The following is a 26,288-nucleotide window of genomic DNA, read 5'->3' as shown; positions in this document are numbered from 1 at the left end:
AAGACGTCCCAATCGCGAAACCAGCACAGTTTGTTGCCGCAGCAGGACAACGGAGCGGCCGTGTGTATTCAAGTCAAATGTACACTCCTCCCTTCAGACTTGGGAACGCCAAGCGTACGAAGCGTGGGAGAGTGACCAGGACTCGAAATACAACACAACCTGGCGGCAGTTACAGAGCAGGACTCCCTTGTAAGCTGGTCAGTCAACTGGATGGCCCAGAGACACTTCCGAAGGCTTACTTGGCAGGAGATGATGAAGTCGCCGGGAATAGCTGTTCCTGCTATTCCAAAGGTCGAAGCACCAGTACAGGCCTTCTGGTTCGATCAGAGGAGAAAAGGGTTTCACAGGACGACAGCAGTGCAAAGGAGGATTCCTTCAGCGGGTCACCAGCGATTCCTCGGTCCAGCCTCTTGGTTGCAGGATACTTGGCTCCTGTATTCCTTCGTTCGTGAGAACTCAGGAGATCGAAATGGTAGTGGTGTTTCCAGCCCCCTCTTATCCACGGTTCCCTTCGCGCCAAAACGGAGGGGAGCCAATGGGAGATCCGCTCATCAAAACACATACCATACGTGGACCAATCACGGACCACGGTGGTCCCAGGCATTCACACCACCCTAGACTCTCTGGCACCCAGGATGTGTATTGGGACCAGACATCCCAGCCCACACCCTGGAGGCACACAAACGACATGTAGAAGCCCGCGAAAGCAACCACGTTTCGCGGGAAAGTACATGCCCAAATAAGGAAGGCCCCGGGTCGCCGGACCTGGGGAAGGTGAAGGGAGCAAGACGGACAGTGGACAGGACAAAGGAGCCTCGCGGCCTGGCCATTTTGGGAGCCAGGCCACCATTTTGGGTTCAGTGCAAAAACGTGCTCAGAACGCCAAAAGGAGCTCAAAATAAACAAAACGATCGCTGCCACCATTCCAGTCCCTGAATGACTTGCACCGATCAAATACCATCCTAAAAGAGTATCTAGGGCCTGTAGAAGGCTAGAGACCCAAGAGAGCTGTAACTTAGCTTACAGTGCCCTCTTGTGTCGTGTTGCACTAAAGCTGCGACACGATAAAAGAAACTACGGGAAACCACGTTCCCCGGTACTGACTGTCTTAAGGGCATGTCAGTTTCCCCGTAAGAAAGGAGCGAAAGCCCAGAGAAGTGCGGCAGAAGGCTGTACTTCTCTGGCAAAGTCAAGAACAAGGTTAAAAACAATAGCAAAAAGTTTAGGGGTTGCCACATGGAAGGAAAATTCCCTACAATTACGAAATCTTTCCTAACAGCGCACGACGCACTTTTATTTGTGCAAGACCCCATGCAGAATCTTGACCCAATCATGTACGAAGTCCAATCCTTCGAGATCCTAGCTGGGCTTCAGGTCAAATGTGCCAAATCCAAACTATTCCCCCTCACTGACGCTACTGTCATCCCACCTGAGCTTATGGGATTTGCCTGGACACCCTGGGAAATCAAATACCTTGGGATTGTCATGGCACGCCACTCTACACCCGCAACTATGGAAAATACTTACCCCAATTTACAGCTAAGCTCCGCGCCTGGGCGAAGCTCCCCCTCAGGATAGCTGGCGCTGTGTCTGTCCTTAAAATGATTACGCTCCCAAAAGCTGCTGTACTATTTTTTTAATATACCAATGTGGCCTGGCACTGCGTTCTTCAAGACACTGAAGGTGTCGATTAACAATTTCTTATGGCACGCAGGAGCGGTCAGACTAAAATGGGATATATTAACGAGACCCTACATAGAGGGCGGACTTACCGCCGCAGATTTGGAAAAATACTTGATAGCAGCGCAGGCGTACTATGCAGCCTATTGGTTCGACTTTGACACACGTCACCCACATGTTAAAATTGAGTGTCATACAGCAGGCGCTCGTGACGTGCGCTCTCTGATACTACCACCGGTGTGAAAAGACCCTACAGCCGCAACCCCTTTGCTGCAACAGCACTGGCATGGGGCAAAACATGGAGAATGCTGGACAACCCCTGCCCTTTCCATGGGTACTTGCCACTATGGAACTTCCCGTCGTTCCCTAAAATAAATGAAGCATCTGTACGACAATGGGCAGTGGAGGGCTACACAACCATGAGGGACGTCTATAACATGGGGTCCTTTATCATGCTTCAAGATCTGCCAGGGGCCCACGCAGAGACTCCTCACGTTGGCTACAATATGCAGGGCTCCGCCGAGCAACTAAGACAGCTTGTAACATACCGCGGTAACAAGCCTCACGAAGCTCCGCAAAACCTGGGCCAAAGACCCAGCCATAGATATTACTGACGAGATGCGGGAGGCCATGTACCTGCAGCCCGGGGCTGTTTCCTTTAATTCCACATTTCAATTAATACAATTCAAGGTACTACATAGGTTCCACTACACCCCAGCCAGACTGCACATCTTCTCTCACACCCAATCCTCCCAATGTCCTAGATGTCACTCTGATGAGGAGGGATATCTCCATATGCTCTGGAACTGCCCTGAACTCGGAGCCTTCTGTGGGGAGGTATGTAATACTATGTCTACGATATTTAGTTGCACCATCGAGCCCACCCCACCAAACTGCTTATTCCACAGGTTCGCTTATACGAAGAAAATAGGGGAGCCCTCAAAGTGTTCAGTGTGGGTTGCGGGCAAACAATGCAAGGTAAACGAAAACACCCACACTAGAAAGTTGACATAGAAAATAATGTCCTGGTTTTTACTTGTTTTTCCAAAACAGTGTCTATTATGCTCATAAAGAGTCAACAGTAGAGATACCCAAAATACAATATGGAAAGTATTGACCATTTTTAATGAAAGAAAAAATAGTATATACACAATATATCGAAAAATTAAGAACACAATTACAATAAATTCAATAAGATTTTTAAATAGATTGTTCAAAAAGAGAGACAGTGAGTTACACAGAGTCTCAAAGATAAATTGTTAAAATACAGAAACACTTTTTCTCAAAACATGAAAAAATGAAATCAAAGACAAAATCACTTTCAACAGTCAGATTTCAGAGACTATTGGGGACTAGAATGTACACAAACAAAAGGGTACAGAAAAAATTGCAAGAAAATTAGTAATCAATCACTAAGTTTTTTTGATTTGGAATAGATATTTTTTTTAAATTCATACAATTTTTGAAAAAAGGGAAAGACTGTCTATTTTCAGAGATTCTTATCTTTTTTTGTGTATGTCATGATCAGTACATGATCATGTTTTGTAGAACTGCCTACGTGTCAGTTTTTAAACAGGAAAATAATTATAACAGTATTGTTAGTTCTTACACTTGTTGATATGCAAAATACTGAAGACACGTTTCGGCTATTGCCATCTTTCTTGGCATAGGTTTTTGGAGCCTTTCTCGGGGCAAATCGGACCTAAAGAGTCCCGCAGACAAAAAAAGGAGGGGGGGGGCAGATACATATATGTAAGGTCAGTATAATCTAAAACCATTTTGTCATGGGTAATTCCTAATGGAACATTTTAACATTTTTGGAAAAGGGGTGGTGCTGCTTGTTTGGAGAAAAGGAAAGGCCCGCATAATACTCACCCTGTTGGTTGTACAGGGGCGCGCAGACTAAAGAGCCTTTTGGTTTGCTGGTGGCTAGATTCCTCCTCTTGGAGCTGCGAGGGATGAGTCTGTCAGTGCTCGGCTTGAGTTACTGTAGAGTTCATGAATGGGGGGGCTACAGTGTAAAAAATCAAATAAAAAAATGGAGAGATTGAAGCATCAGTACATGTGGGCATACAGGGCACACATATTTTAATCGTGTGTAGAAAAATAATTAATTTACGGGTGAGAAAGGACAATTAATGAGGTGCTGAGATCGCCGCCTGATAAAATGGCGGAACTGGAAATAACGCTTGTCCCGGGAGGATCGCTCAGCGGCAACCTGCTCGCCTTGGAAGCAAGATGTCACGAAGCAACACAGGTTCGATCCCCGGGCCCACGCTTAGAAACCTCTGGGTATTTAAGCACGTTATAAATAAGCAACTAAGACAAACAACTAAAAACAAAGAATTCCTGTAACAGCGCCTCGATGCCCGCGGGCTGTGTGAGCGCTTTAAAAATGCAAATTAATAAAAAATAATGGGGTACTGGGCCCGACGCCTGGAAACATGGCGGAACTGAAAGAATGTTAAGTAGCAGTGTCTTACCATGCTTAAATGCTGTTGTAAAGTATGCATACGTTTTTTATGCAAACTAGGGATCTCCCTAGGTGTGATGGTCACTGTAGAAAGTAACACAGAAGGATGAGGTCAGCGTTTAGAGAAGTCTGTGTTTGAGGCGCTGGTCTGCGCGGTCATAGAAGCGGTGCTGAATGCTCGCTGGGGGCAGGATCTCGTATCCACAGGTTCGAGCAGCTGCAATGTGGCTTTCTCATGCTCGCGGGCCTCAGTATGTTGTTGGCAATAAGATGTATACTGCTACTATGGCTGCGCGCCACCTCTCAGTCCACATCACACTGGCTACCGGCCATCTCATGGGCCTCTGACCAGGAGCAGATTTGCTCCTGGTTACAACCCATGAACTGTAAACCAATAGACATTTGGCCACCATTTCGTAATTACTTGCTGTGTGCGCAATAATAGGGACTCTCCGAACAGCATTAGCTCTCCTTTCCTCTTATATCCGCCTTAAAGATCTCATGTATGTATCTATGCTACTATTTACCTTATACCATGCCTTGACATGTACCGAACCAAGGTGAGCAATAACAAATGTACGATTGTCTTTCAGTTTTTACGGATGCCACTGTTATCTTTTGTTGCAATGTCAAGCACCTTATAAATAAAGGTTTTAAAAAGAAGAAACGTTTGAGTGGCAAGTGAAGAACTAGCAAGAACATGGAGGGAAGGTTGCATTGTCTGACATGATTACAGAGCTAATTACTTGCCATCCAGAATGAACACGATTGCATTTCTAATACTACTCCATATGTGATAAAGAAAACTAGAGCTTTGTCAATTCATGCATATTCCCTGAAGAAGCACGTACATTTTGTTTGAACTACCCTGAATTCTTCCAAAATTATCCCTTTCAACTAATCAGATACTACATTAAATTCTGGCAAGACATGAAAAAGGCCTAAAAAATCCCACTAACTTCTAAATATATACCTAAGGGTCGAGTCACAAACCTATTTACTATTAGTAACTCTGACATACCCTTGACTTACTCCTTCAGAGGACTATTTAATTCACAAAATACGAAGTTACTGACTTACTACAGAAGCTTTCATTTGGAACCAACAGAAATACGGGAATATAATTAAAAATAAAGTGAAATATTTGGAATATACTATTCAGCTAACATTTTAGACTTATTCCCAAACAGTTCTGAAACTCTGCTTAATATGTAAGACACTGAAAGACGACATGCACCTCACATTGTCAAAATGTGTATTCTGTGTATTCTGCAAACATTTCACAAAACAAGTTACTATGAGTAAGTCTGACATACCCTTGACTTTCCCCTAAGGAGCACGATCTTATTTAAACAATTGTTACTATGAATGACTCTGGCTTACTCGGGAAGCTGTAATTTGGAACCAGGCGATTTACTCCAGAATTGCTCGTAATAACTTCTTTGTCAATGGGCCCCCTATTTGGTGTCGGTCCATTTTTTATTAGATTTTTCCCCCCAAAAGTGTGGACACATTTCCGATACTGTGTATTTGATAATTGACTGGTATAACAGGCAGATCTATTACATTAGTCAATCCAAATATTATCTTATAAAGTGTCGCTATTTCTATATTTTTCAAATGTGCTCCTTTTTCGGAAACTGACACTCAAGAAAAATCAACATGTGTCCAATTGAAATTGATATTCATGAGAAAGAGGTTACACATAGTAGGATTTTCTAATTTAATTATACTTAACATGCAATGCCAGAGCCAACAGTGATGGCCTTTGGGAAGGCATAGAAACAGCATTTTTCAGGCACTTCCATAATGGTGTCACCTGGCCATAGGTTTGCAACAACTGGAAAAACATATTAGTACCTTGGTATATTATGGCAGTTAATTGCAAATATCTATCTAGTACCTGTAAAGTAGACAAACATGTTTGCCTTGACAATGCTTTTCAAAAAGAATTCAGTCAATCAAACCAATGCAAGGGCACACATACAGCTGATAGAAAAATTGGATGAAGGCTAAGTAGGTTAGGCCATTTATATTACACAACAAGCTGGTTTACAGCTGCAATTAAGCCATTACCTTGCAGAAGTATGTTCGGAAAGCACAGCGCTAGCTCAAAGAGTTTCCAGGGGTAATGTTTTTTTGGGTGGGGGGCAGGTAGTGAGGGGAAATGGCAATATGCACTAGCATGACCACAGGCCATCTATGGGTGGGTGAAATTCAAAACACCCACATGTGAGTCTCTCCTCACATCCTATATTTCTCCAATCTTCACTTCTCGTGACTATAGTTTTTGCTTACAGGCGGCACTACAACTCCCCCTAATGGCCAGAAGTTATAATACAATAGGAGCAAAATAAGTTAGAAAACACATTGCTCAAAGAACCAGTGAAAGACTATGAAAAAGTTCAGACATTATGAAATTAACCTTGGCCAGAGATTTAAGAAAGCTTTTTATCACATTCTAAAACCTATAATGTACTTCTAAATACGAAGTCTTTAGCATGTGTGGATGTCGAGGTGCAAATCTAATCCATATATTTTCAGAATGCGCAAAATGACCTAAAATTCGTTATCTGTTTTTCTGTGTAATTGAGAGAATTACGAAGATTACACTGAAGGCTAGTAATCTACTTATTCTTTTTAGGAACTCTCCTGGAACTCAGGATCTTTTCAAAGGACCTACAAAATAATGTTGTTTTGCATTTTGAATATTGCCAGAATGTTGATTGCTAGAAGTTGGCTTTAAGGTTTTTGCCCAAGATGCAGACAATGTGAAATGGCAATGTGTAATAAAGATGGTCATTGTACTGTATATGAGATAACTACCTACGTCCATGTGGGAAGTATCCCGGAGAGTTAATTTGGGAAGGTATTGCAGTCTCTTGGAAGTTCTGAGGCAGTGATTGAGGGGATTATAGCTGACCTTTTTAAAATATTTCAAAACCACTTTGATAAATGCAAATGAGTAGAATTGGTGATGGTTACGGTCAAATATTCCCCGTAAGAATGGACCCATTATTGTGATCTTGTACAGAGGGCAAATAATTTGATTCGCTGCCAGCAACAGGCGATGTCTCTTATTACATTTAGGGATCAATGGATAAGGCTAGAAAACAAACTTGCCAGCACTTGATATCAGACTAGGAAACTTTAGACCCCACACAGTTTTCCATCAATGATCTCACGGTCCACATTCAGAATAACTCTGAAATGCTGGGAGTTATATTTGACTGTTTGTGAACTTTCATGGTGGGATATTGTTGGCTCCAGAAATTATCACTTGATGCTACTCCAACAGGTTGGATGGCTCCTATCATTAAAGAACTGAAAGACAATCACACGCAACGTTCTATCGGTTAAGATCAATTACTTTAACGTGCTACATTTAGGAACGTTCAATTCAATATGTCTTGCATTGTTTACAGGTCCTCTTCATTTCTTTAGCTGGTTTCAAAAGCAATACATGCAGAGAGAAGCACACTATACCCCTTATAAGAAGACTTCATTGGCAACTGATCAAGGTCACAGTCATGAGGCCTTTTCCTTGATTCATGAAGCTCTTTAGAATTGTGGCACCTTATATGTTGAGGGCATGATTAGTTGGTATTCACCTTTTGGGACCTCAGCCTCACAACAAATGGACTGTGTCCATCCTACATTTAGGAGCCATGTCGAGTTTATGCTTCTGGGTGGCCAAAGGTGTCTGCCCTATTAATTAATTACAGATCTACACTTGCAGAGTTACAGCTTTGTTGTTTTAACATCTTCCCCTGTGCCATTAACCTGACCATAGTCAGCGCTTAGATTCCCATTGCATTTTTAGCACTATATCAATGTATTACATAGATACAACAAGTGTTGCCGCAAACTCCCAGCCCTACTATTCATTTCATTACAGGTAACACCTTAATGTCTGGTAGTAGTCAAAATCCTCTGGTCCAGGTGTTGCTATTATCCATCGATGGAATTCTAAAATGCTTAAGTAATTCCATTTAATTCAAGTTAATGCCTTGAATGTCTTGTGCAGTCACTAGAGGCAATATACAGCCTCACACATGCAGGTACTGACCTCCTATAGCAAGTTCTGTCTCGCCGCTCAATGGCATGCGAGTCCCCATATGCCTGGTACAGCCTCACATGTGCAGGCCCTGACATAGCATGTCCAGTGCAGCCACACATAGCCCACTAATAAGATCTATTGATGGTTAACCCTTCATCCACCTGACGCCCTCATCCACACGACTGTCATCATGTGTAAGGTACATCTTTTCATGGTCACCCATATCCCTAACCCCCATCTGCATTCACCATTGTCAACAAGCACTGATGATGAATGCATCTAGTTCCCCTTCTGATGCCCTCCCAGCTGACTGCTACACAACATCTGAACTACTTGTGCACCCGCCCTTAGTCCCTTCTCTAGCCTTTTAACAGATTTTAGAAAGTGTCTTAAGTGATTAGGGTTGGGACAAGCGTGGTGACTGTGGAAAGTTAACATCACACTTTCAGCGCCATTTTTCATACCCATTACTTGTATGTCAATTTTTAGCCAGAAGGCTTCCTTCCTAAATTCAATTACAAACTACTTAATATCGCAAAAAGTGACATGTTTGTGTGGAATTGCCATCTGTCAAGGATGTGAAAGCCCTGGCTTTTTTTATTTTAATTAATAAAATGAGAATAGTTCCATCTCAGAAAGGGTAGTCTGCTAAACAGACATCCCCTTTCATTAAGCTCCATGCCTAAAGCATAGTGACACGTGTACCATGAAGCAGCAGTCTCAATGATCTGTAGCGCCTGCTCTCCAGTGGCAGAGAACAGGTTCAAAGGTCACAGCTGCCCTTTTGGCAGCTTCTGCACGAGCCAAGTCCCTGCAGCGTGGAGGCTGCATTTAAATCTGCACCTCTTTTACAAAAAACGACATAATTATGGTGAATTATCATCCTGGTAGCAGTTTATTCTTTAAACATAAGCCATACCTGAGTTGTGTTATGGTGGCTGGTAATTCGCATAATTATTACGGCCACATCTGAGCTATTTCATACATGTGTCAAAACTGTAAGCTCACGCCACCCATGGACAGTCAATGTGTTTTCTCCCTACACTGGCTGTCTTTGCTGTGCCCAGCAGGACCAGAGCCGGTGCGTGTGACTTCTATTTTGATCCTTTGTGAGGCGGGTAACACCTCTCTCCACCAGGGTAGCCGTTCAGCAGAAGCTTTCCTGGGAAACAGGAAACAAAGGGCACGTCTACCCTAAACAAAAAAACCAGCCGCACACGAGGATGTTGCATACCAAAGGGTATTTGATGCTATGGGTCTGAGAAAGGTGTAGGGTTAGTTTAGTCAGAGGGAGCTCAGAACAGTGTGGGAAGGATTCCACCATCTTGTTTCTCTCTGTACCTTTTCTTCCTTCCCATCTCTTCCACTTCCTTCACCACAAAGCACTTTGGGTATGATGCAAGGAGGCAAGGACCACTAGTCACAAATACAGGGATTTGACCCCTTAAAGCAGGCTTCCTTTTGTACAATCCCCTGTTGACTTTTTCCTACAAGAGGGGTCTCCCAACCCTTCTTTGATTCATTCCTGGACTGCAAGAATAATTCATTTGGACCTCTTGAGTTGACCTTTCCAGTGAATATGGAAATGAGCATGGGACAGTGTAGGGTGGTAGGGGGATGTGTCACGGGTAGGGATAATTGGCGGGAGTAGGAAACCATGAAGTGTGGAGTTAGCTAATAGCATTGTAATTGCATTATGTAGGACATAGTGTGTGTGTGTGTGTGTGTGTGTGTGTGTGTGTGTGTGTGTGTATATATATATAGATATATATCAGTCATAACACAAACTAACACTGCATGTACGAGTAGGCTTGCATTTTCGAAGGCTGTGTTTTCAAAGAAACACAGAACAACAAGGCCTTATACCTCGCCTCACCATTGCATCCTGATTCCCAGGCACTGCAAAGAACACACATATACCCCCACATCAGTTAGGCCTCTTAACTAATTGGTTAGGAGTGTGTGCAGCCGAAGAAGTGAAGGGCTGTGGCGTACTAGCAAGGTTGTATTCCTGAGAGCGAAAGGGGAGGTCTTGGGATGCCAAAACATGAACTAGGTTTTAAGGCATTAGCACCCCTCAGAATTACGATCACTCTATTTGAACTACCAGATGGGTAGGGAAATGGGCTTTAATTCCTTGGTGAACTGAATTGATTAGTGGAACGTTAGGTTCACTCTTATTTATTTTGTAGCTTATATAGTGCACCAAGCCCAAAGGCATCTGGGTGCTTTCTTACAGAGGGGAACTCTTGGCGAGGGAACTGATAAAGGGGAAAACGGAGAACATGATCTATGTTTTGTGCCAAGGAGAGCTAAGAATGATGCCCATAGAGTGGGGAGGCCATGATGGTGGCACCAACATGTCTGGGATTTGATGGCACACCCCTGTACGCTCACGCGTACGCTCACAACCCGCTAGGGAAAAAGGCCAGGTGATTTCTTGCAAGGACAACAACTCTTAATCGTACAAAAAGTAAGGGTGCAAGCAAAGAACTCTGCGGCTCAAGTAGTTCCGGGGCTCAAGTAATACAAACATAAACGTATAAAGCATCACCGCTATATAGTGAAAATCTGCATAGCTGGTTGGTGAGACCCTATACATGAGCCTGCTCCATAGGAGATATCGGGCTGCGACTGGGTCCAGTCTCGCCCTTCTGTCTTCTCATGTGGGGACAGCTGGGCTCATCTCTCCGGGGACTGAAGGTCAGGTGCTTCACATGTTGCTATTTTAGAGTTACTATTGCAAGCTAATACTACTACATCATTATGGTATGCACCTAGGAAACTTGTGCACTAGCACAGGGGGAGGAACACGATCATGCTGGCCCACACATTCTTTGCTCGGTTCATATCGCACTCGCCACACCGAAGGCTTCCACCCTCGTTTTGAACTATAGTTTATTCGTCCCTGTACCTTGTATTACAAAGGGTGTATTTATGGAATGGGGTGAAATGGTCGTGCTCGTTTAGATCTTTTGACTATTGGTTTTGTCGTGGAATTCAGGGGTTCCTGGACTGGGTCAGTGGTGGGTGCCATTACTCTGGTGGGCTAGCAGGGGGTTGGAGGTCTGATGTTGGCCTGACTCTGATGAATGTGCACCGCAAGGAGCCTGGTGCTATCTCGTGGCCTTGCGGGGCGCATTCCTCTCTGGGATAACAAGTAATTGCAACAGTTAAAGAACAAAGGGAAGCTTCTATGGGAATTAGCAGTTTACGTTTACCACGCAGCCCATGCAGGACTGAATGCATCTATCATAACTATAAAATGGACTCTCTTTATATGCGCGCACTAAGTCTATGCATCTGTTAATCCTGCAATGTGGTGTTTGTGCAGGGTTTCTTAGCACAGCCCTCTCCCTCCTGGTACATTGCATGTCTGTCTATGGGACTTGCCTCACTCTAAAGCACCTAAGGGCGTGGGAAAGGCTTATTTCCATCCCAATAAATGAGAAAAGGGCTGCTTTGTCCGCAAGGACCAGGCTGACTTCGAAGAGTCCCACTGTGTTCACATTTGATAACCAGGTACCCGTCACGTGGTTAAGATAAAAGGTAGGGTGGTGCCAGTTGTTAACCAATTGTTTTATAGCATTTCATGATGGACGAGGACGTTATACATGTGTGGTGAAGAGGAGTGAGAAGACAGCAGAACCAAATGGAGAATGGGCTATATGTAATCATTGGCAAGTATAGAGGTGGTAGCCAATGAGAGTGGGCGAGTAACACTGTATATTGATTACATCATGAGTGACAATTTGTGTGTTCATAATCTGTATTTTGTACGGAAGACTTTGGAGAACTCTGTGGCAGTGGACTCCTAACACCCTGTCGCCTTTTTCTTTTGTATACAAAATAAACTCTCTTCTTTCGCAAAAGTGGGTGCATCTAGTCTTTTTCCCTAGCGGGTTGTATTTTCTTGGTCTGATCACTGGGAGTTGCCCTTCACTACCCTCTTCCCACATTACCACAAAAGGTGAATGAAGTACATCTCTTGCCTGTTTTCCTTTATGATTGGGATCCCTTTTTTGTTTTAGCTAGTACTCATCCTTGCTCTCCTGCGTGGCAGAAGTAATTTCTTCAGTGTTATTGTCTATGAAAAAAGGGCACACTTACAAACTGGAGAGGGTAATTAGACATTTGAGAAGGGTGGTAAAGGACATATAGAGGACAGAATTATAATACTAGCCCAGGTCCCTTCGAGGTTTCTCATTTATAGGGGCTCTCACATTTTTTCACAAGTTGAAACACTAAGTCAGTATGGGTATTTCAAATGTGGACTCCTTGCTCCAAGACCCTAGAGAGAATCCGCACCACAGCCAGACGTCACTGCTGACACCCAGCAAGGCAGAAACACAAGTCTGGGGTTGCTGCTGGTACTCGCGTTCAGAGAAAGATTACGTGGCATTTTGGTCCGGTGCTGTCCTTGTGTGCGGGACAGACTGATTTGCAAATGGATATGTCTCCTCTGTGAAAGCACAGTGGGCGCCATCCCATACAACAGGTTATTTGGTTGTGTTTGTTCCCAGTAGAGGGGTACTCCTACATTTTGCATTTTTCTTTGATTGATTTTGGGAGTGAGGAATCTGTGCAATTAAGACTTGGCCATTTTAAAATAAACACATTATTAATCCTTCATATGACTAACTCTCATTGTTTTGTGAAATTGACTCCAGCAGCAAAGTTGCGGTGTAACATAAGTCCCAACTTCACTAAGCTGTTGATATAAGATTTTAGAAAGGAGATGAAAGTTAAAGAGAAAGTGGATTTGGAAGTTGATTTTAATGAAGATTTATTTTTTTCCCCATTCTTGTCTCCATGTTCTGCGCTCCTCCGTCCACAGGTTAGGTTCCACTATAGTAAAACCATTCTAATGAAAATAAATATGTGAAATTAATATAATGCTCCACAAAACATTAATTTACACAAATAAGTCTGCTTTTATCCTGGAATCTCATAGATTGTTCAGTACTGGTCTGTGCAGGCGTAACACCTATTGGAGTTGGCAAGGTGGTGTGTACCTTTTTGTGGGATTTTTTATGCTAAATGTATTTGAAAGAGAATTTTTGGGAAACTTGTATTTTAGAATTCTAAAAACTACTCATTATTAGAAATGAAAGTAGCAAACATGCCTGTAACTTTGCTTTGTTGGTAAAATAGATTAGTAAAAGTAAAGAAATTGCTGTTTATTATAAGATGGAACAGGGGACTAAAAATGCACAACTTATTTCTGTGACTTCTTTTGCATCTTACAAGTGTCAATGTTAAATCAATTACAACTTCATCAATTTTGTTCTCGACCATTAGAGATAGTTGTAAGTGGCCTATGAAGGGTTGACTCTATTTCCTAGGAAGTTTCCAAGAGGGCCCATACGGTTTGAAAATGTTAGTTGCTGCAACAGTATGCCAATTGGCTGTCTTAAACAAATTCTCATGGAGTTTTGGCTACATTCTGCAAACCTAGATTTTAGGCACATCCAGCTTCAGATACAGCTGTATATTGGCATAAACCTAATTTTACACAATGGCATATCCAGTATGCAATCCATCTCAGACTGAAATACTCACACATTGATCTTCTAGCTTTTGTAATGTCGAGGTATCCACATGTTTATGTACATGAAAATGGTGGACAGAAGCTATTTAAGTCTGTGACCACTAAAATGGAGGTTTGCAAACTAATTCTAGGGCTAGCCAAATGTTCCCTGAACTGTGTAACGGGTATCACATAGGATACAGTGACCAATTGATTCTAGCATGTCCATATCAGAAGGCCCTGTAAGCCGAACCAGAATGATGTCTGGATAGCAGTTTATTTGCGGGTGGTTTTCCATAAATCATTGTGCTTATCATGTAGTTGACACATTACCTGCTTTGGAAAAGATACCCTCCAGTAGGACGTAGAAACCTTCTCCAGAATAAAAAAAGGTAATACTAACACAATTTTACTCACTTAAGTGACAAACAATGGTTGCAAGTAAAATCAGTGCTGTTCTACATGTGACTAAGCTTCTACTGATAGGCTGGTGGAGGCCTCCGGAGTTACTTCAGTGGTGCAATGCCACTTTCAGTATAAAAGTTATGCCACTGCCTACTTATGCTCAGAACCAAGGCTGCCCAGTTCCCCGTCAAATGATTTGTTTGAGTGCATCACACCCATTTTATTAGGAACATCTTCCCTAGATTGGAGTCCACATCTTTGGTGTTTGTGAGCATATTTATGAGAATAGAGTCACTGCTCTCACCATGGAGAAGAGGGATACCAGGTGGCTGCTCTGAATTTACACAAGTCTTTCGAGTCAAATATTCAAAGAAAATGAACACACAGGTGCACTTATCACATGCCAAAATATACATATTACCATGGTTACTCATGTGGACCTCCAGATGTTTTTGACTTCAACTCCCATCAGCCCTAGCTAACATAGGCAGTGTTGAAGGATCTTGGCCGTTGTAGTCCAAACAATCTTGAGGGTCACATAATGAGGGAGAATCAATGCATTAAACCCTCATGAAGTGTGTAACTCGTTTACCCCCTCAGTGTAAACAGTAAACGGACAACTGTACAGCAGGTATGTATCCTTACAAAGCACAAGGCCTACCCTTGGTGAAGGTCTACTGTTTTTGAGATAATCTGTTAATTATGCTATATGTTTTAAATGGTGTTGAAGACAAACACACCTGTTTTAATTTAAATACTTGAGTATGCTTTACTGCAGGAATTGCCACAGCTGAACAGCCTTGCATTGTCACTGCCACATGTAATGCATGCAAGCGATTTTCCTTCTGCAATGCAGAATTGATTAATAAGTACTTTGCTGGTGATCTGATCATTTTATCTGGTCCTAATATAATGGTGCACATTTGTCTTTTTTCTTGATTTCTTGCAGTTATGCAAATGAGACCAGCTTCACCTGTGATTCTGGCGGCTCTGGCAGCTCTGGTGGCTCTAGCAGTTCTGGCGGCTCTAGCAGCTCTGGCGGCTCTAGCAGCTCCGGCGGCTCTAGCAGTTCCGGTGGCTCTAGCAGCTCCGGCGGCTCTAGCAGCTCCGGCGGCTCTAGCAGCTCCGGTGGCTCTAGCAGTTCCGGCGGCTCTAGCAGCTCTGGTGGCTCTAGCAGCTCCGGTGGCTCTAGCAGCTCTGGCGGTTCTGGCACCATCACAAACTCAGCCTCCATTGCAACAAAACCTATTTCTGTTATTACTACTAGAGCTTTCTCGTCTTATGGTACCGGTAAACATTCCACAAAACCCGTCTTAACACCTGGGAATTCTGGTAAATATGAATACAAAATGAATCACATTGCCAGTAACCCTGATAAGAAATGATCCATCCTATTCTTTTTAAATGATTGTTCTTGTAAACACCGGTTTTCCATTGTGTAAGCAAAACTACGATGCTGCATAGTCGTTTGTTTTATGACCTTGACTCCTTGTATTGAAATGACTGCCAAGAAAGACTCGGGTCTTCCTTTTGGTCTGGAGGTTCCTTCTTAAGGGGTCACACAGATATTTTTCATTTTAATTTCAAATGAGTTGGCCGAGGTTTAGAAGCACCAAATGAGCCCAGAGTTCATTTCCCAAAGAGAACATATGTACACGTGTCATCTTCCAGCCCCTACCAGGCACACGGCTTAACATGTACAAGCCGCCTGAACAGTTACCTTTTCTGGTATCCTTTCTCCTCTATAACCTTCTTGGAGCAAGTTGAGGACGCAATATGATTGTGTGTGACACTTTAAAAGATCCCAGCCATAAATAAAATGACTGCTTTAACTTCAAAAGGGAAATATCTCTCATGCTGACAAGCAGATGAAACCTGAGCAGAACAGAATCCACTATCTTGGTGGGCCAATTTCCTACTTCCAATGTGCTTGCTTCTGACTGCAGGAATGCCAAATCTAAAAATAGCATGCAAAGCAAATATTAAACTAAGTTAATTCATGCCATTATAACAAATGTTGTGTTAGTGGCAAAACAGTGGCAAAATGCAGGCCAGTAGCGCACATGCAGTATCTTACATGGTTGTATACGAATTGATCGTTTTACAACTGCTCGAATGACAATTTACCTTTTCACAATTGACCGAATTGTGAAGGTCAATTGTACCATATATGTGGGGGGAAACCCCCCACAACCCCCCACCCAACGCCAAACCCCCCAAAACCCATATATATATATATATATATATATTTAGAAAAAATCCATTACCCGATCCGAGATGGAAACGGGATGAAATAAGCGGAATGCACTCCCAAAAAACGAATAGAGAAAGCCCTAATGACTCTCTATACTGAGGCAAAAAAACCCAAGTTGGTCCAGACTAACATGCCTTTATTTTAAAGTCAGCATGGATAAGAAAAAGCACAAAACACAACGCGTTTCACGGTACACAGACCGCTTGATCACGTAGAACAGTGTAAACATAGACAAGGTGACTATATATGGACTCATACAACTCTATCCCCAGTTCGCAATATAGAATGTCTCCAACACAATTGACTGCTGTCTCAATTCTAACACAGCAGACATCTTAACACTTGTTAAACACTGCACGATTCCCATAATAAATACATATCAGACTCATTCCCAGCGCTTTGCATGTGTTTGTTATAATTTCTGTTTGCATAAAATAATTGCAGAACCAAATGCTCACAAGTGCGTAATGAGAAAATGAAATGCTAAATACAAAACATTTCTCCGCATTCGTAAATTACAAACCATTTGTCGAGCATTGATAATTGATGCAGGCAGTGGGACTCTAGGAGCTAATGTACAGAAATGCTACTCTAGAGCAATATGATCCAAGATGCCACTTACGCCGAACAACTTATAATGTAAAGCAAATCATGACAACATGTAAAATATGGGAACCATGACATAATAGCCCCAAAATAAATGCTGGCTATAGAGTCGCTTGCCATTATCAATTAGTAGTAAACAGAAGGGTAACCTATGGAAAAACCTCTATTACTGGCATCAATAAATAAGGTGCCTAATGCTTAGCTGGATGGAAGTATCTGCCAGCAGTAAAGTGCATTGTGCATGTTGCAGCAGCTTTTTAAATGTACCCTATGTACGAAGATAAAAAATGCAAATGCCTGGGTGTACGAATTTGCAATCACCAACCCCAATGGTCAAACTGCAATTAGCAATTTAGCAGCTGGTGATGTATCCTAGATAGGGGTATTTAAAGTGCTTAGTGCATACGATACCTAAATATTGAATCTGTGCAAATATGCAAAACAACCTAGTCTAGGATGTAATACTAGAATTAGATATAATAAAGTGCATAGTGCATTTGCATGATAAAGTGCATAGTGCATGTAAACATCTAGTTGGTATCTGGCAACTGATCTGTGCAAAAATGCAAAAAAATGTTTTTAGTATATATGATGCCTGTTATTACCATTGTACCCAATTCTGCTTAAAACAATATTAACCTAGGGCAACCTGAACAGCAGTGCTACATGGTCCCACAAAATCAAACACAGGCATATACAAAAAAAAGGGCCTATAAATGGAATAGAATCTAAAAGAAAAAATTATTAAGTAGTCTTGGAAACACAGGGGAAAGAGAGAAGGAAATCACAAAAAAAGGGTATGTACCTAAAAATATATGAGCCCATATACACTTGTTCAAAGAACAGAAGAATAAAGTAGATGTTCAAGATAGGACATGCATACGTATGTCCTAATTTAAAAAACCTCCTATATATATTCGGTCAATTGTGAAAAGGTCAATTGTGACCCTTTAAATTCGGTCAATTTTTCATTCGAACAATTGTAATCGACCAATTTGGGTAATACCATCTTACACATCTTTATCAAAGGAAAATCAAAAATCATCCAGTGGACAAAATAGGGAACGTTTACATGCCCATAAAGAGGCCTTAAAATAAATGTTCCAGAGAAATGTTCACCAACTATAGATGTACAAATCAAGAAACACGACCCATCTGCCTCCTCTTCCGATCTGTGCACAGCTAATTAATTCAAACTAGTGCCCATGGTTCAAATGCTATAATTGATGCCCTTTTTAAAATCAGAGTTGTTCCAAAGAAATATTCCACAGACCCGTAAACACTGAGAACTCCTAACCCGTCCTTGCAGCTGTATGTCCTAAACCAGTGGTGGCCGGCCTACGGACCTACACATGTTTTGCCGTACATCTCCCTTCAGCCCCACCCTGCATAGCCAATGGTGAGGTATCGTAAGTATTATATGCCAAAACATATGGATGGACGGAGGTTGACCACCACTGCTCTTAGGAATGGGGTTGAAAGAACAATTAACAAATAGATGTAACATCATAGACATCGGAGGACAATTGTGGATGTTGATAAAGAGCATCATATGGGATATCTGAGACTCTGGTAACAATAGCACGATGTGGTGGGAGATATATACGGTTGGGTGGTTTTATCACAAAATGGGGAGTTTACAATGTAGGAATAGTTAGAGAATGTGGTGCCCTCAGCGCTGGAAATGGCATCCTTGTAATAGTGCACCCAGAGTAGACAGGGAAATCTCATAGAAAACATCTCTTCTAGGTAAATGAGTCCAAGTACTGCAGGAGAGGGCTCTAGTATTGGTATAGGGGCCATATATTCGCCTGTGATTTAAGGAATGATTGGCATACATAGAATGCAGCCATTGTTTGCAGATGCTATGCTGTGTGGTGAGAAATGGGTAATAGAAATAAATATAAAAGACAGAAAATTGATACTTCTATCATCACTACTAGTCTGGGTTTCTTTCAAATACAAAAACCAAACCAGCCCTAGAACATGTCAGAGAATATTTGCAACTCTTGCTAGGATGAGTAAGAGGTGGATGTGCTGAATTATCTTGATCCATGAGCAAATTTGAAACCGAAGGTCATGGCATACTCTTATCAAATCTGGAACCAGTGCTTAATGTGAAACACAAGGCAGGTGGAGATAGCTTTATTTTTTCTCCAGTGTGCTACAATCGATTAAAATAGGATAATTTATATTGAAGAAAATTAGAATGGTTAGGGTACTTTATCATCTGTCCTATTTAACATTTATTTGAAACTGCTAGTTTATGTAGTTCGATTGTCTTGACTAAAATTTAAAACACTGCTCATATTTGCAGCATGGTGAGAGGGGAGGCAGTGCTCTATGGCGTCGAAAACCTTACCTTATCAAAATTTTAGATGATGAGAAATATTGACAGCAGCTGTCATTGCCAATAATAGAATAATTGGTGATAATAAAAGACTAAATAACAGAGGGCTCTAGTTGGTATTGTGACAGGATCCTCTAGACTGTCTGACACCCTTGATTCCCCCAAATGTGGTGGATTACAAAAACTTGATGTAAAATGATCTCACCTTACATGTTGTGAAAAACCAGAAGGTGTTTCACAGCCTGGTTCCCGGGGATCCTGTACTCAGGTGGCCAGGGAAAGGCCATCGCTTTCGCTTTTGGATCCTGTCCCTGGAGGCGGGGGGACAAGCGAGGGAGGATCACCTGGGTAGGGGATCCTCTGGGTGTGAGGGTGAACCACCTGATGGTGAAACCTGGTATCCCCCCTTTTCCTTAACTCATTTAACCCATATCACTGATTAGTTTATGGGAAACTGCAAATCCCATAATTCCTCCCCACTTCACATTGACCATACTGCTGAGCCGAGGAAGATGAGGAATGAGGCCAGGAGGTTTAACTATTGACTTGCAATGGCTCTGTCCCTCCAACGAGATCAGGCAGAGTCAGGCAATTTATACGAATTACATACACCTGCCACTTGTTAACACTCCCTGTCAGGATAAAAGGTGGCACGCACAGGCACACACCCTGAGCAAGGCTTGGTGCAAGAAGCAAGAGCTCTTTCGGGGCTGATGCGAACCAGACTATAGAAGTTGGAAGGCCAAGGGGATGATCGTCTGCTGCGGAGAACGAGAGAGAGCCAGGTTATAATTCCATCCTTTCGAGAAGCCGTAACCGTTCCATGACTGAAAACGAGTGAGTGGAAAAAAGAAACCTTCAAAGTGCTTCAAGGCGGCACACTACCATCAAGGGTGAACGACGCAGAGGAGGCATTGGTAACGGCCTTGACTGCTATGGTAAAAGTATTGAAGATAAAAGCCCAATTAACACAACCGGTGAGTTATTGAAGGCAAACAAAAGCCCAGTTTGTGTTAAAACCAAAAGAGGACTGTAACAAGAGTTGAAGGTTGCACGTGTGCCGATAGAATGCGTAGCGAAGAGAACAATGGTTGAAGGCTGAGAAAAGTATACAAGAGTGGTCCTGCGAAGGAGTCGCACATTCGAAAGTCTCTGTGAAATGTTCTGAGTAATGGAAAGAGGGAGATGAAAGCAGGAAAGTAACCGCAATCCAGAACGAGAGTTGATTGAGTGAAAAGCAATATATATATATATATATATATGAACTTTGAAAGTCACCAAGAAGGCAAAAGTAAAAGCTTCAAGTACCAAAGAACATTGGTGGTGTGAAGATTGTTGATTGTCAAATTGTTTAAGAGGAGGTCAAAGTGATCATGCAAAGGTTTACAAAAAATCCTTTCAGTTTCGAAAGTTTTTCACAGTAAAAAGAGATGAGGACAGAACGTGGGGAATGGAAGCCCCACAAAGAGAAAGACCGTCCTGAGCCAGGCAGAGGGAAGCCTGTGCTGAACTGTGATGATCTGAAGAGTTAAATGTGAAAGGAAAGACACACTCGAGCCTGGCGGAGGGAAACCTGTGTTGAATAGTGGCAAAGTGAAAGCCAGGAGCAGGACTGTGTATTTGTGGTAAGGCGGACAACGTCTAAAGAATTGATTAGACGGTCAAAGCTTGCAGCCCAACTGTTGAATTGCATGGGCAAGCCATAGTGTGCAAGACTGATAGAACTGTGCCATCCACCTATCCTTTTTAAGAAACTCTCAAGGCCCTGTGCTTCTGAACGTGGGTAAGGGAGTTTTTACCTTAGCCATTCTGAAATTTCTTTTAAGACACGATTTTTCCTTTGTGTATTCCCTTTGCACATTTGTCATTTGAGAAGGAGGGCAAGATTAGGTTTTCTTAGTATTGGCCTTTTTATTTTAACTAGACTGACTTGGACTTCTTTGTTTATTTAAAGGTCCAGATGTCTCCCATTTTAGAGTTCCACCAACCCCAGAAACCTACAAAATAAAGGTTTTCGAAACTTGAATCTATTGTCTGTGTCTGTTGATACCATGCCTTCCTTACAGAGTGCAGACACAACAGTAAAAAAGGGAAACATATTCTTATAATGAGTAATTAGAATAAAAGCAAAACATAAAAACCTGTCCCATAACCTAAAACAACTTTGTTGTTGTTTTGAAGTTCATCATTTTGCCAGATCCTATGTCATTTGACCACATTGTGATATCTAGGGTAATATAAATATTGGCTGTATTTTATTTATGTATTTATTTTTATTTTTCAATAGTTTTATTTTATTTATTTATTTGTAATGCGCCGGTAACTCGCAAGTTTCAGGGGGGCACAAACATGGACACGAAGACCAACAGAAATGGGACGAGACAGTTCCTAGAAATCAAAGGTTTATTGACATTTAATTCAAAGCAGTACCACACATCACCAAATGTGCACAAGCTCAACAAATGATTAGAATTATTACTGCACCTTTGCTTACACCATTTTGTCATGTCTTTTTTGTATTCACATTTTTATTAAAGTCAGAGAATGCCACAATGATCACAGACAATTTCACATATAAACATATCCCCACACCCCCACACAGGTCTGAAATGATATCGAGAACTATTCACAATTCCAGAAATCTACCCCAAATTTCTTCATGAAGGTTGCCTTTCTTTTTATGTAGATTCACCCTTTCCAATAAAGACATTTGATTTGCCAACCATACAGTACTTGATGGGACTCTCACTCTTTCAATCCCGCAATAATATTTTCTTTGCAGATAATGAGGCCCTGAAAAACCAACATCGATGTGGGTATTATAAGTCCTCTTAGTTCATCCTCACCCAGGATAATAGTCTAAAAATCAAAATCCATGTCAAGCATCAGCACTTTCATTGTCAGTTACTTTCCTCCAGAATAACCAGTCTGCTGCACTCTCTCTTATGTTCAACGGAGCCCACCCTGTGCCTGCATCTTCAACAGGCCTCAGAATCGATCAATCCTATTCTACGGAGCTTGACAGGAGTCCTGTACACTTTATTTAGGATTTTGAACTGTCTCACCAGTTCCGCAAGGTTTAATGAGGTTAAAGTCACTTAATGTTCCACCTTGTAGTTGGCCAGATGTTTATACACTTGGAAAGCAATATGACCATTGGGTTGGAATTCCAGCAACCAGTCTGCAAAGACCTTGTTCTCATTAGATAACCTCTCACCAATTGCTCTCTTCAATTTCCCCTACTCTTCAAAAGTGCAACCCTGCAGGCCCTTTCATCAAGGCTAATTTACTGAAAGGGATCCATTGATTATTCTCAAACACGTCTCCAAGCCACTGGACCTCGCACAAAAAACAATTTGGCCAGAACAGCGTACTCCCCTCCAACTCAATCCCGGGTTTCACCCATAATGACAAATTTGTAGAATAAAAGACATCCTCTTTGGCCAACACCATAAGCCTACTCCACCATTCCTTCAGGATTTAAGTTGGCTGATGAGATTTACATCCTGTCGCATCCTCAGTCTTCAAGAGAGCTCTTGGTGACTGGGGTGTAATCCTACTTGTTTCTGCTTGTGTCCAGACATCCGTTGAATCCTCTATAAAAGGAAGCAGGTGTCTTATCATAAAAAAAGACATATGGTAATTTGCAAAGTCTGGCACTCCCAGATGCCCTTTCTCACACAGGAGCTACAGCTTCCACAGTTTCAGGCGTGGTTGTTTATGGTCCCATAACAATGATGATGAAATGATGCAGTAAGTAATTTCCTTCTTCTTCTTTATTAAGAGTGAAGGTACGCCCCACTGGCTTCTTCAGTCGGCTTTCTTTCTGTTCCTCTGCCTTTCCAAAGATGCACATTCCAATGGAAGATGCACAGTAGTCTTCATTTGTGTTCTTCAATATGCAGAATACTGCACATCTCCCTTCTTAACTGTTTTTTTTACAACATAGAACAAAAGAATAAATTAAAAACAAACAAAATAAAAACCCAACCAGACCAATTAAACAAGATACAATTTTCAAATTTTCTTTGACTTGCAGCTTAACATTGACATACAAATATTTCCTCAACATTATGCATGCATTACATGTGGACAGTGTTAAATAATCAGTCCACATACGCCCTCAGGTTTGAAGGTCTGCAACACTCTCTCCTTGGGCGACCAGTGTCACCTTTGTTACTAGGTCCATTACTTGACCTCAATTTCTCTTTATTATAGCACTTAGTTCGACTGTGGCAAACTCTATTGTTGTTCCAAACCTTACCATCTGAGGTCCTTCAGCCCCATGCAATAATTATACTACTTTAACTGGTCCTGACCAATTCAAAACCCCTTACTTCCTCCAGTGAGGAAGTTTAATGTGTACTTCAAGCATCCTCCCTTTTGTTGCTTTTCTGATATCAAAATACTCCTTATATTGTATTTGTTTCTTACTAATGTTATTACTAACAGTCTGAAAATCAATTCTTCTCACATCTGCCCTACCAAACCAGGGGGTGGGGAGCATACTCTGGTGTTGGGCTTTCTTCCCCTGAGCCTCTCAACTGTGAAATACCAGTTGTGGAATGAGGGGTTGAAAAATCTGTTTGCTACCACCTCATCAGCAGCTTTTCTTCAGTCCTTGCCTTCAGCAATAGCACTTCTTATGCTGTCTTTGATAACTGTTCAATCTTTCTACTATTCCATTTGTCTCGGGATGATAAACCAAACTTGTTCTATGCTGTATCCCATTTCCGTTAAGAAACATTTCCATTTCCTCAGAAACCACAATTGTACACCCTTTTCCGTGATAATAGTTGACAGATATCCTTCTCTCCTGAAAATCTCATTCAAGAACTTGATTATGTCTCTTGTACATATGTTTTGTACCCATGAAGTTTCAACCCAATGAGGTAAGATATCAACCAAAACAATACAATACTTTACATTTTTCTTGCCACCATACCAGTCCTACAAAATCTAATTCTACCAGTTGCCATGGACGTAAGTGTCATGGGTTCTACTCTCGTAACATAACTCTTGCCAGATTCTTCACAAACTTGACACTCCCTGACCAATCTCTCCACTTGCAAACCTATGCCTGGCCACCAGAAATCCTGTCTTAATTATTGTTTTGTTTTTGACATACCTTGATGACCCTCATGGGCCCTGGCCAAAAATGTTTCTCTTACACCTTCAAGAGGGAATAACTTGTCTCTCCTCACTAGCAAATTTCTTCAAAAAAGCAGCCAGACAAAGCTAGCCCTTGGCGGCGACTCAGTTAATTCAAAATGAAATTGGTTGTCTAGCAGAGAAATGTTCCAAAAAAGGGTGTGGCTGCCACACTATTAATAAATAAAAAAAGATAGAATGGGAATGATTCTCAAATGCACCAACCTTAAAATAAAAATAAAAAGTAATGTTTTCAGGTGAGTCAAATATTGAAATACAAGCTCACACTGAATTGAATTGTTATAGAGCTTGTGCACTATTTTAGATTTTATTCTTGATATTCTGGTGTTGCTTCACACCTTAATCATTCAAATTGGTTGATTCCAAGTTTGCTGAGTAATACAGATCTTAATGGTTTTCCAAATGTATGGGTCTCTCATGCTGGTGTTGCTTCACACCTTAATCACTCAAGTTAATGGATAACACATTTGTTCAATAATATAGATCTGAATGATTTTCCAAATTGATTATTCTCTCAATTGATTATTCTCGCAACACGTGTTTCCCCATTCTTATTTTGAATGGTTCATCAGGAGAGAAAGGTAACATTTTTTATTGACAATGGTAATACGCAGTGATAATTCATTAAAAGATCCCTGTTGGGTAGAGTTTCTAAGTTTTTTCAAGGTAGGTTCCATAAAGCTGTTACGCTTGGTAATTTAAGCAGACAGAGGCCTTGATAAGCCTGGTGTCCTGTGGGTTCCAGTCGGAGGCACCAGCATACAGCCTTTACAATGCAATTTATCGAAAACCAACCTTACTGCTTCAGGGATAGATCCTCTCCAGATTTGATGACTTTTCATCCCACATTCAATGCGTTCTTTGGTGTCTCTCAACACATCTTTCAACATGGCCCACTGCCGATCTTCTTCTGAAACTACATCTTGATCCATCTCTATTTCTAATACTTGATAATCTGTCATCACTTAACTCCTGTTCTTCAATCACATTGGTCAATCTAGATAAACAATCTGCTGCCTTATTTTTCACTCCTGGTACATATTCAGCATCCCATATATAATCATGAAGACCAACAAACCCCTTCCTAATCCTGGAGGATATTTAAACCTTTGGTAGTCAAAATCTCCTTTAAGGTTTTGTGATCTGAGTGAATAATAAACTTTACACCCCACAATAATGAACGGAAATTACCTATCGCCCATTTTACCACTAATAATTCCTTCTCAATAGAGTAATTAGTTTCTGTTTCTTTAAACACTCTGGAGGCAACTGTTAGTGTATTTTTTCCTTTCAGTAATTTGGGATAACACAGCTCCTAACCCATGATTGCTAGCATCAGTGGTTACTATAGTTCTCTTACTTGAATCATAACGTTTTAGAGTTGGAGCTTTGTTTAAAGCAGCTTTGATGTCATGAAATTCTGCTTCACACATTCTATCCCACCGAAATGTAACTCCCTTCTTTACAAGTTTCCTCATGTTCACAGACTGTGTAGCTAAACCTGGGATATATTTGCAATAGTATTCAGTCATTCCTAAAAATTAAACAACTTGTGCTTTATCACATGGACTGGGAAAATTCTGAATGCTCTAGTTTTGGTCTGATACACCTCTCAGAAATCTTATGTCTAGGTACTGGATTACAGTTCTATGAAACTTACACTTTTCTTTACCAAGAGTTAAACCATATTCTAGAAAGATGTCTAGAGCTTTCTTCAATCTCCTATTATGTTCTTCCACAGTTTATGCAGATATTAGT

General features: G+C 41.5%; 1 protein-coding gene across 14 annotated transcripts in view; it reads left to right on the top strand.

The window, feature by feature from the left end:
* Positions 1-26,288, top strand: part of ADGRG2 (adhesion G protein-coupled receptor G2) — an 835,692-nt gene that overhangs the window by 529,174 nt on the left and 280,230 nt on the right. For all 14 annotated transcript variants that reach the window (XM_069636971.1, XM_069636968.1, XM_069636965.1 and 11 more), the window contains one exon: positions 15,098-15,480. In XM_069636971.1, the coding sequence (XP_069493072.1) occupies positions 15,098-15,480 (383 nt within the window). The remainder of the gene's footprint in view (positions 1-15,097; positions 15,481-26,288) is intronic.

The sequence above is a fragment of the Ambystoma mexicanum genome, chromosome 7p (assembly GCF_040938575.1).
Source record: "Ambystoma mexicanum isolate Mex_15411 chromosome 7p, UKY_AmexF1_1, whole genome shotgun sequence".
In the NCBI taxonomy this organism is placed as follows: Eukaryota; Metazoa; Chordata; class Amphibia; order Caudata; family Ambystomatidae; genus Ambystoma; species Ambystoma mexicanum.
Note: the sequence above shows the minus strand (reverse complement) of the source record. Positions and strands in the feature narration are given on the sequence as shown.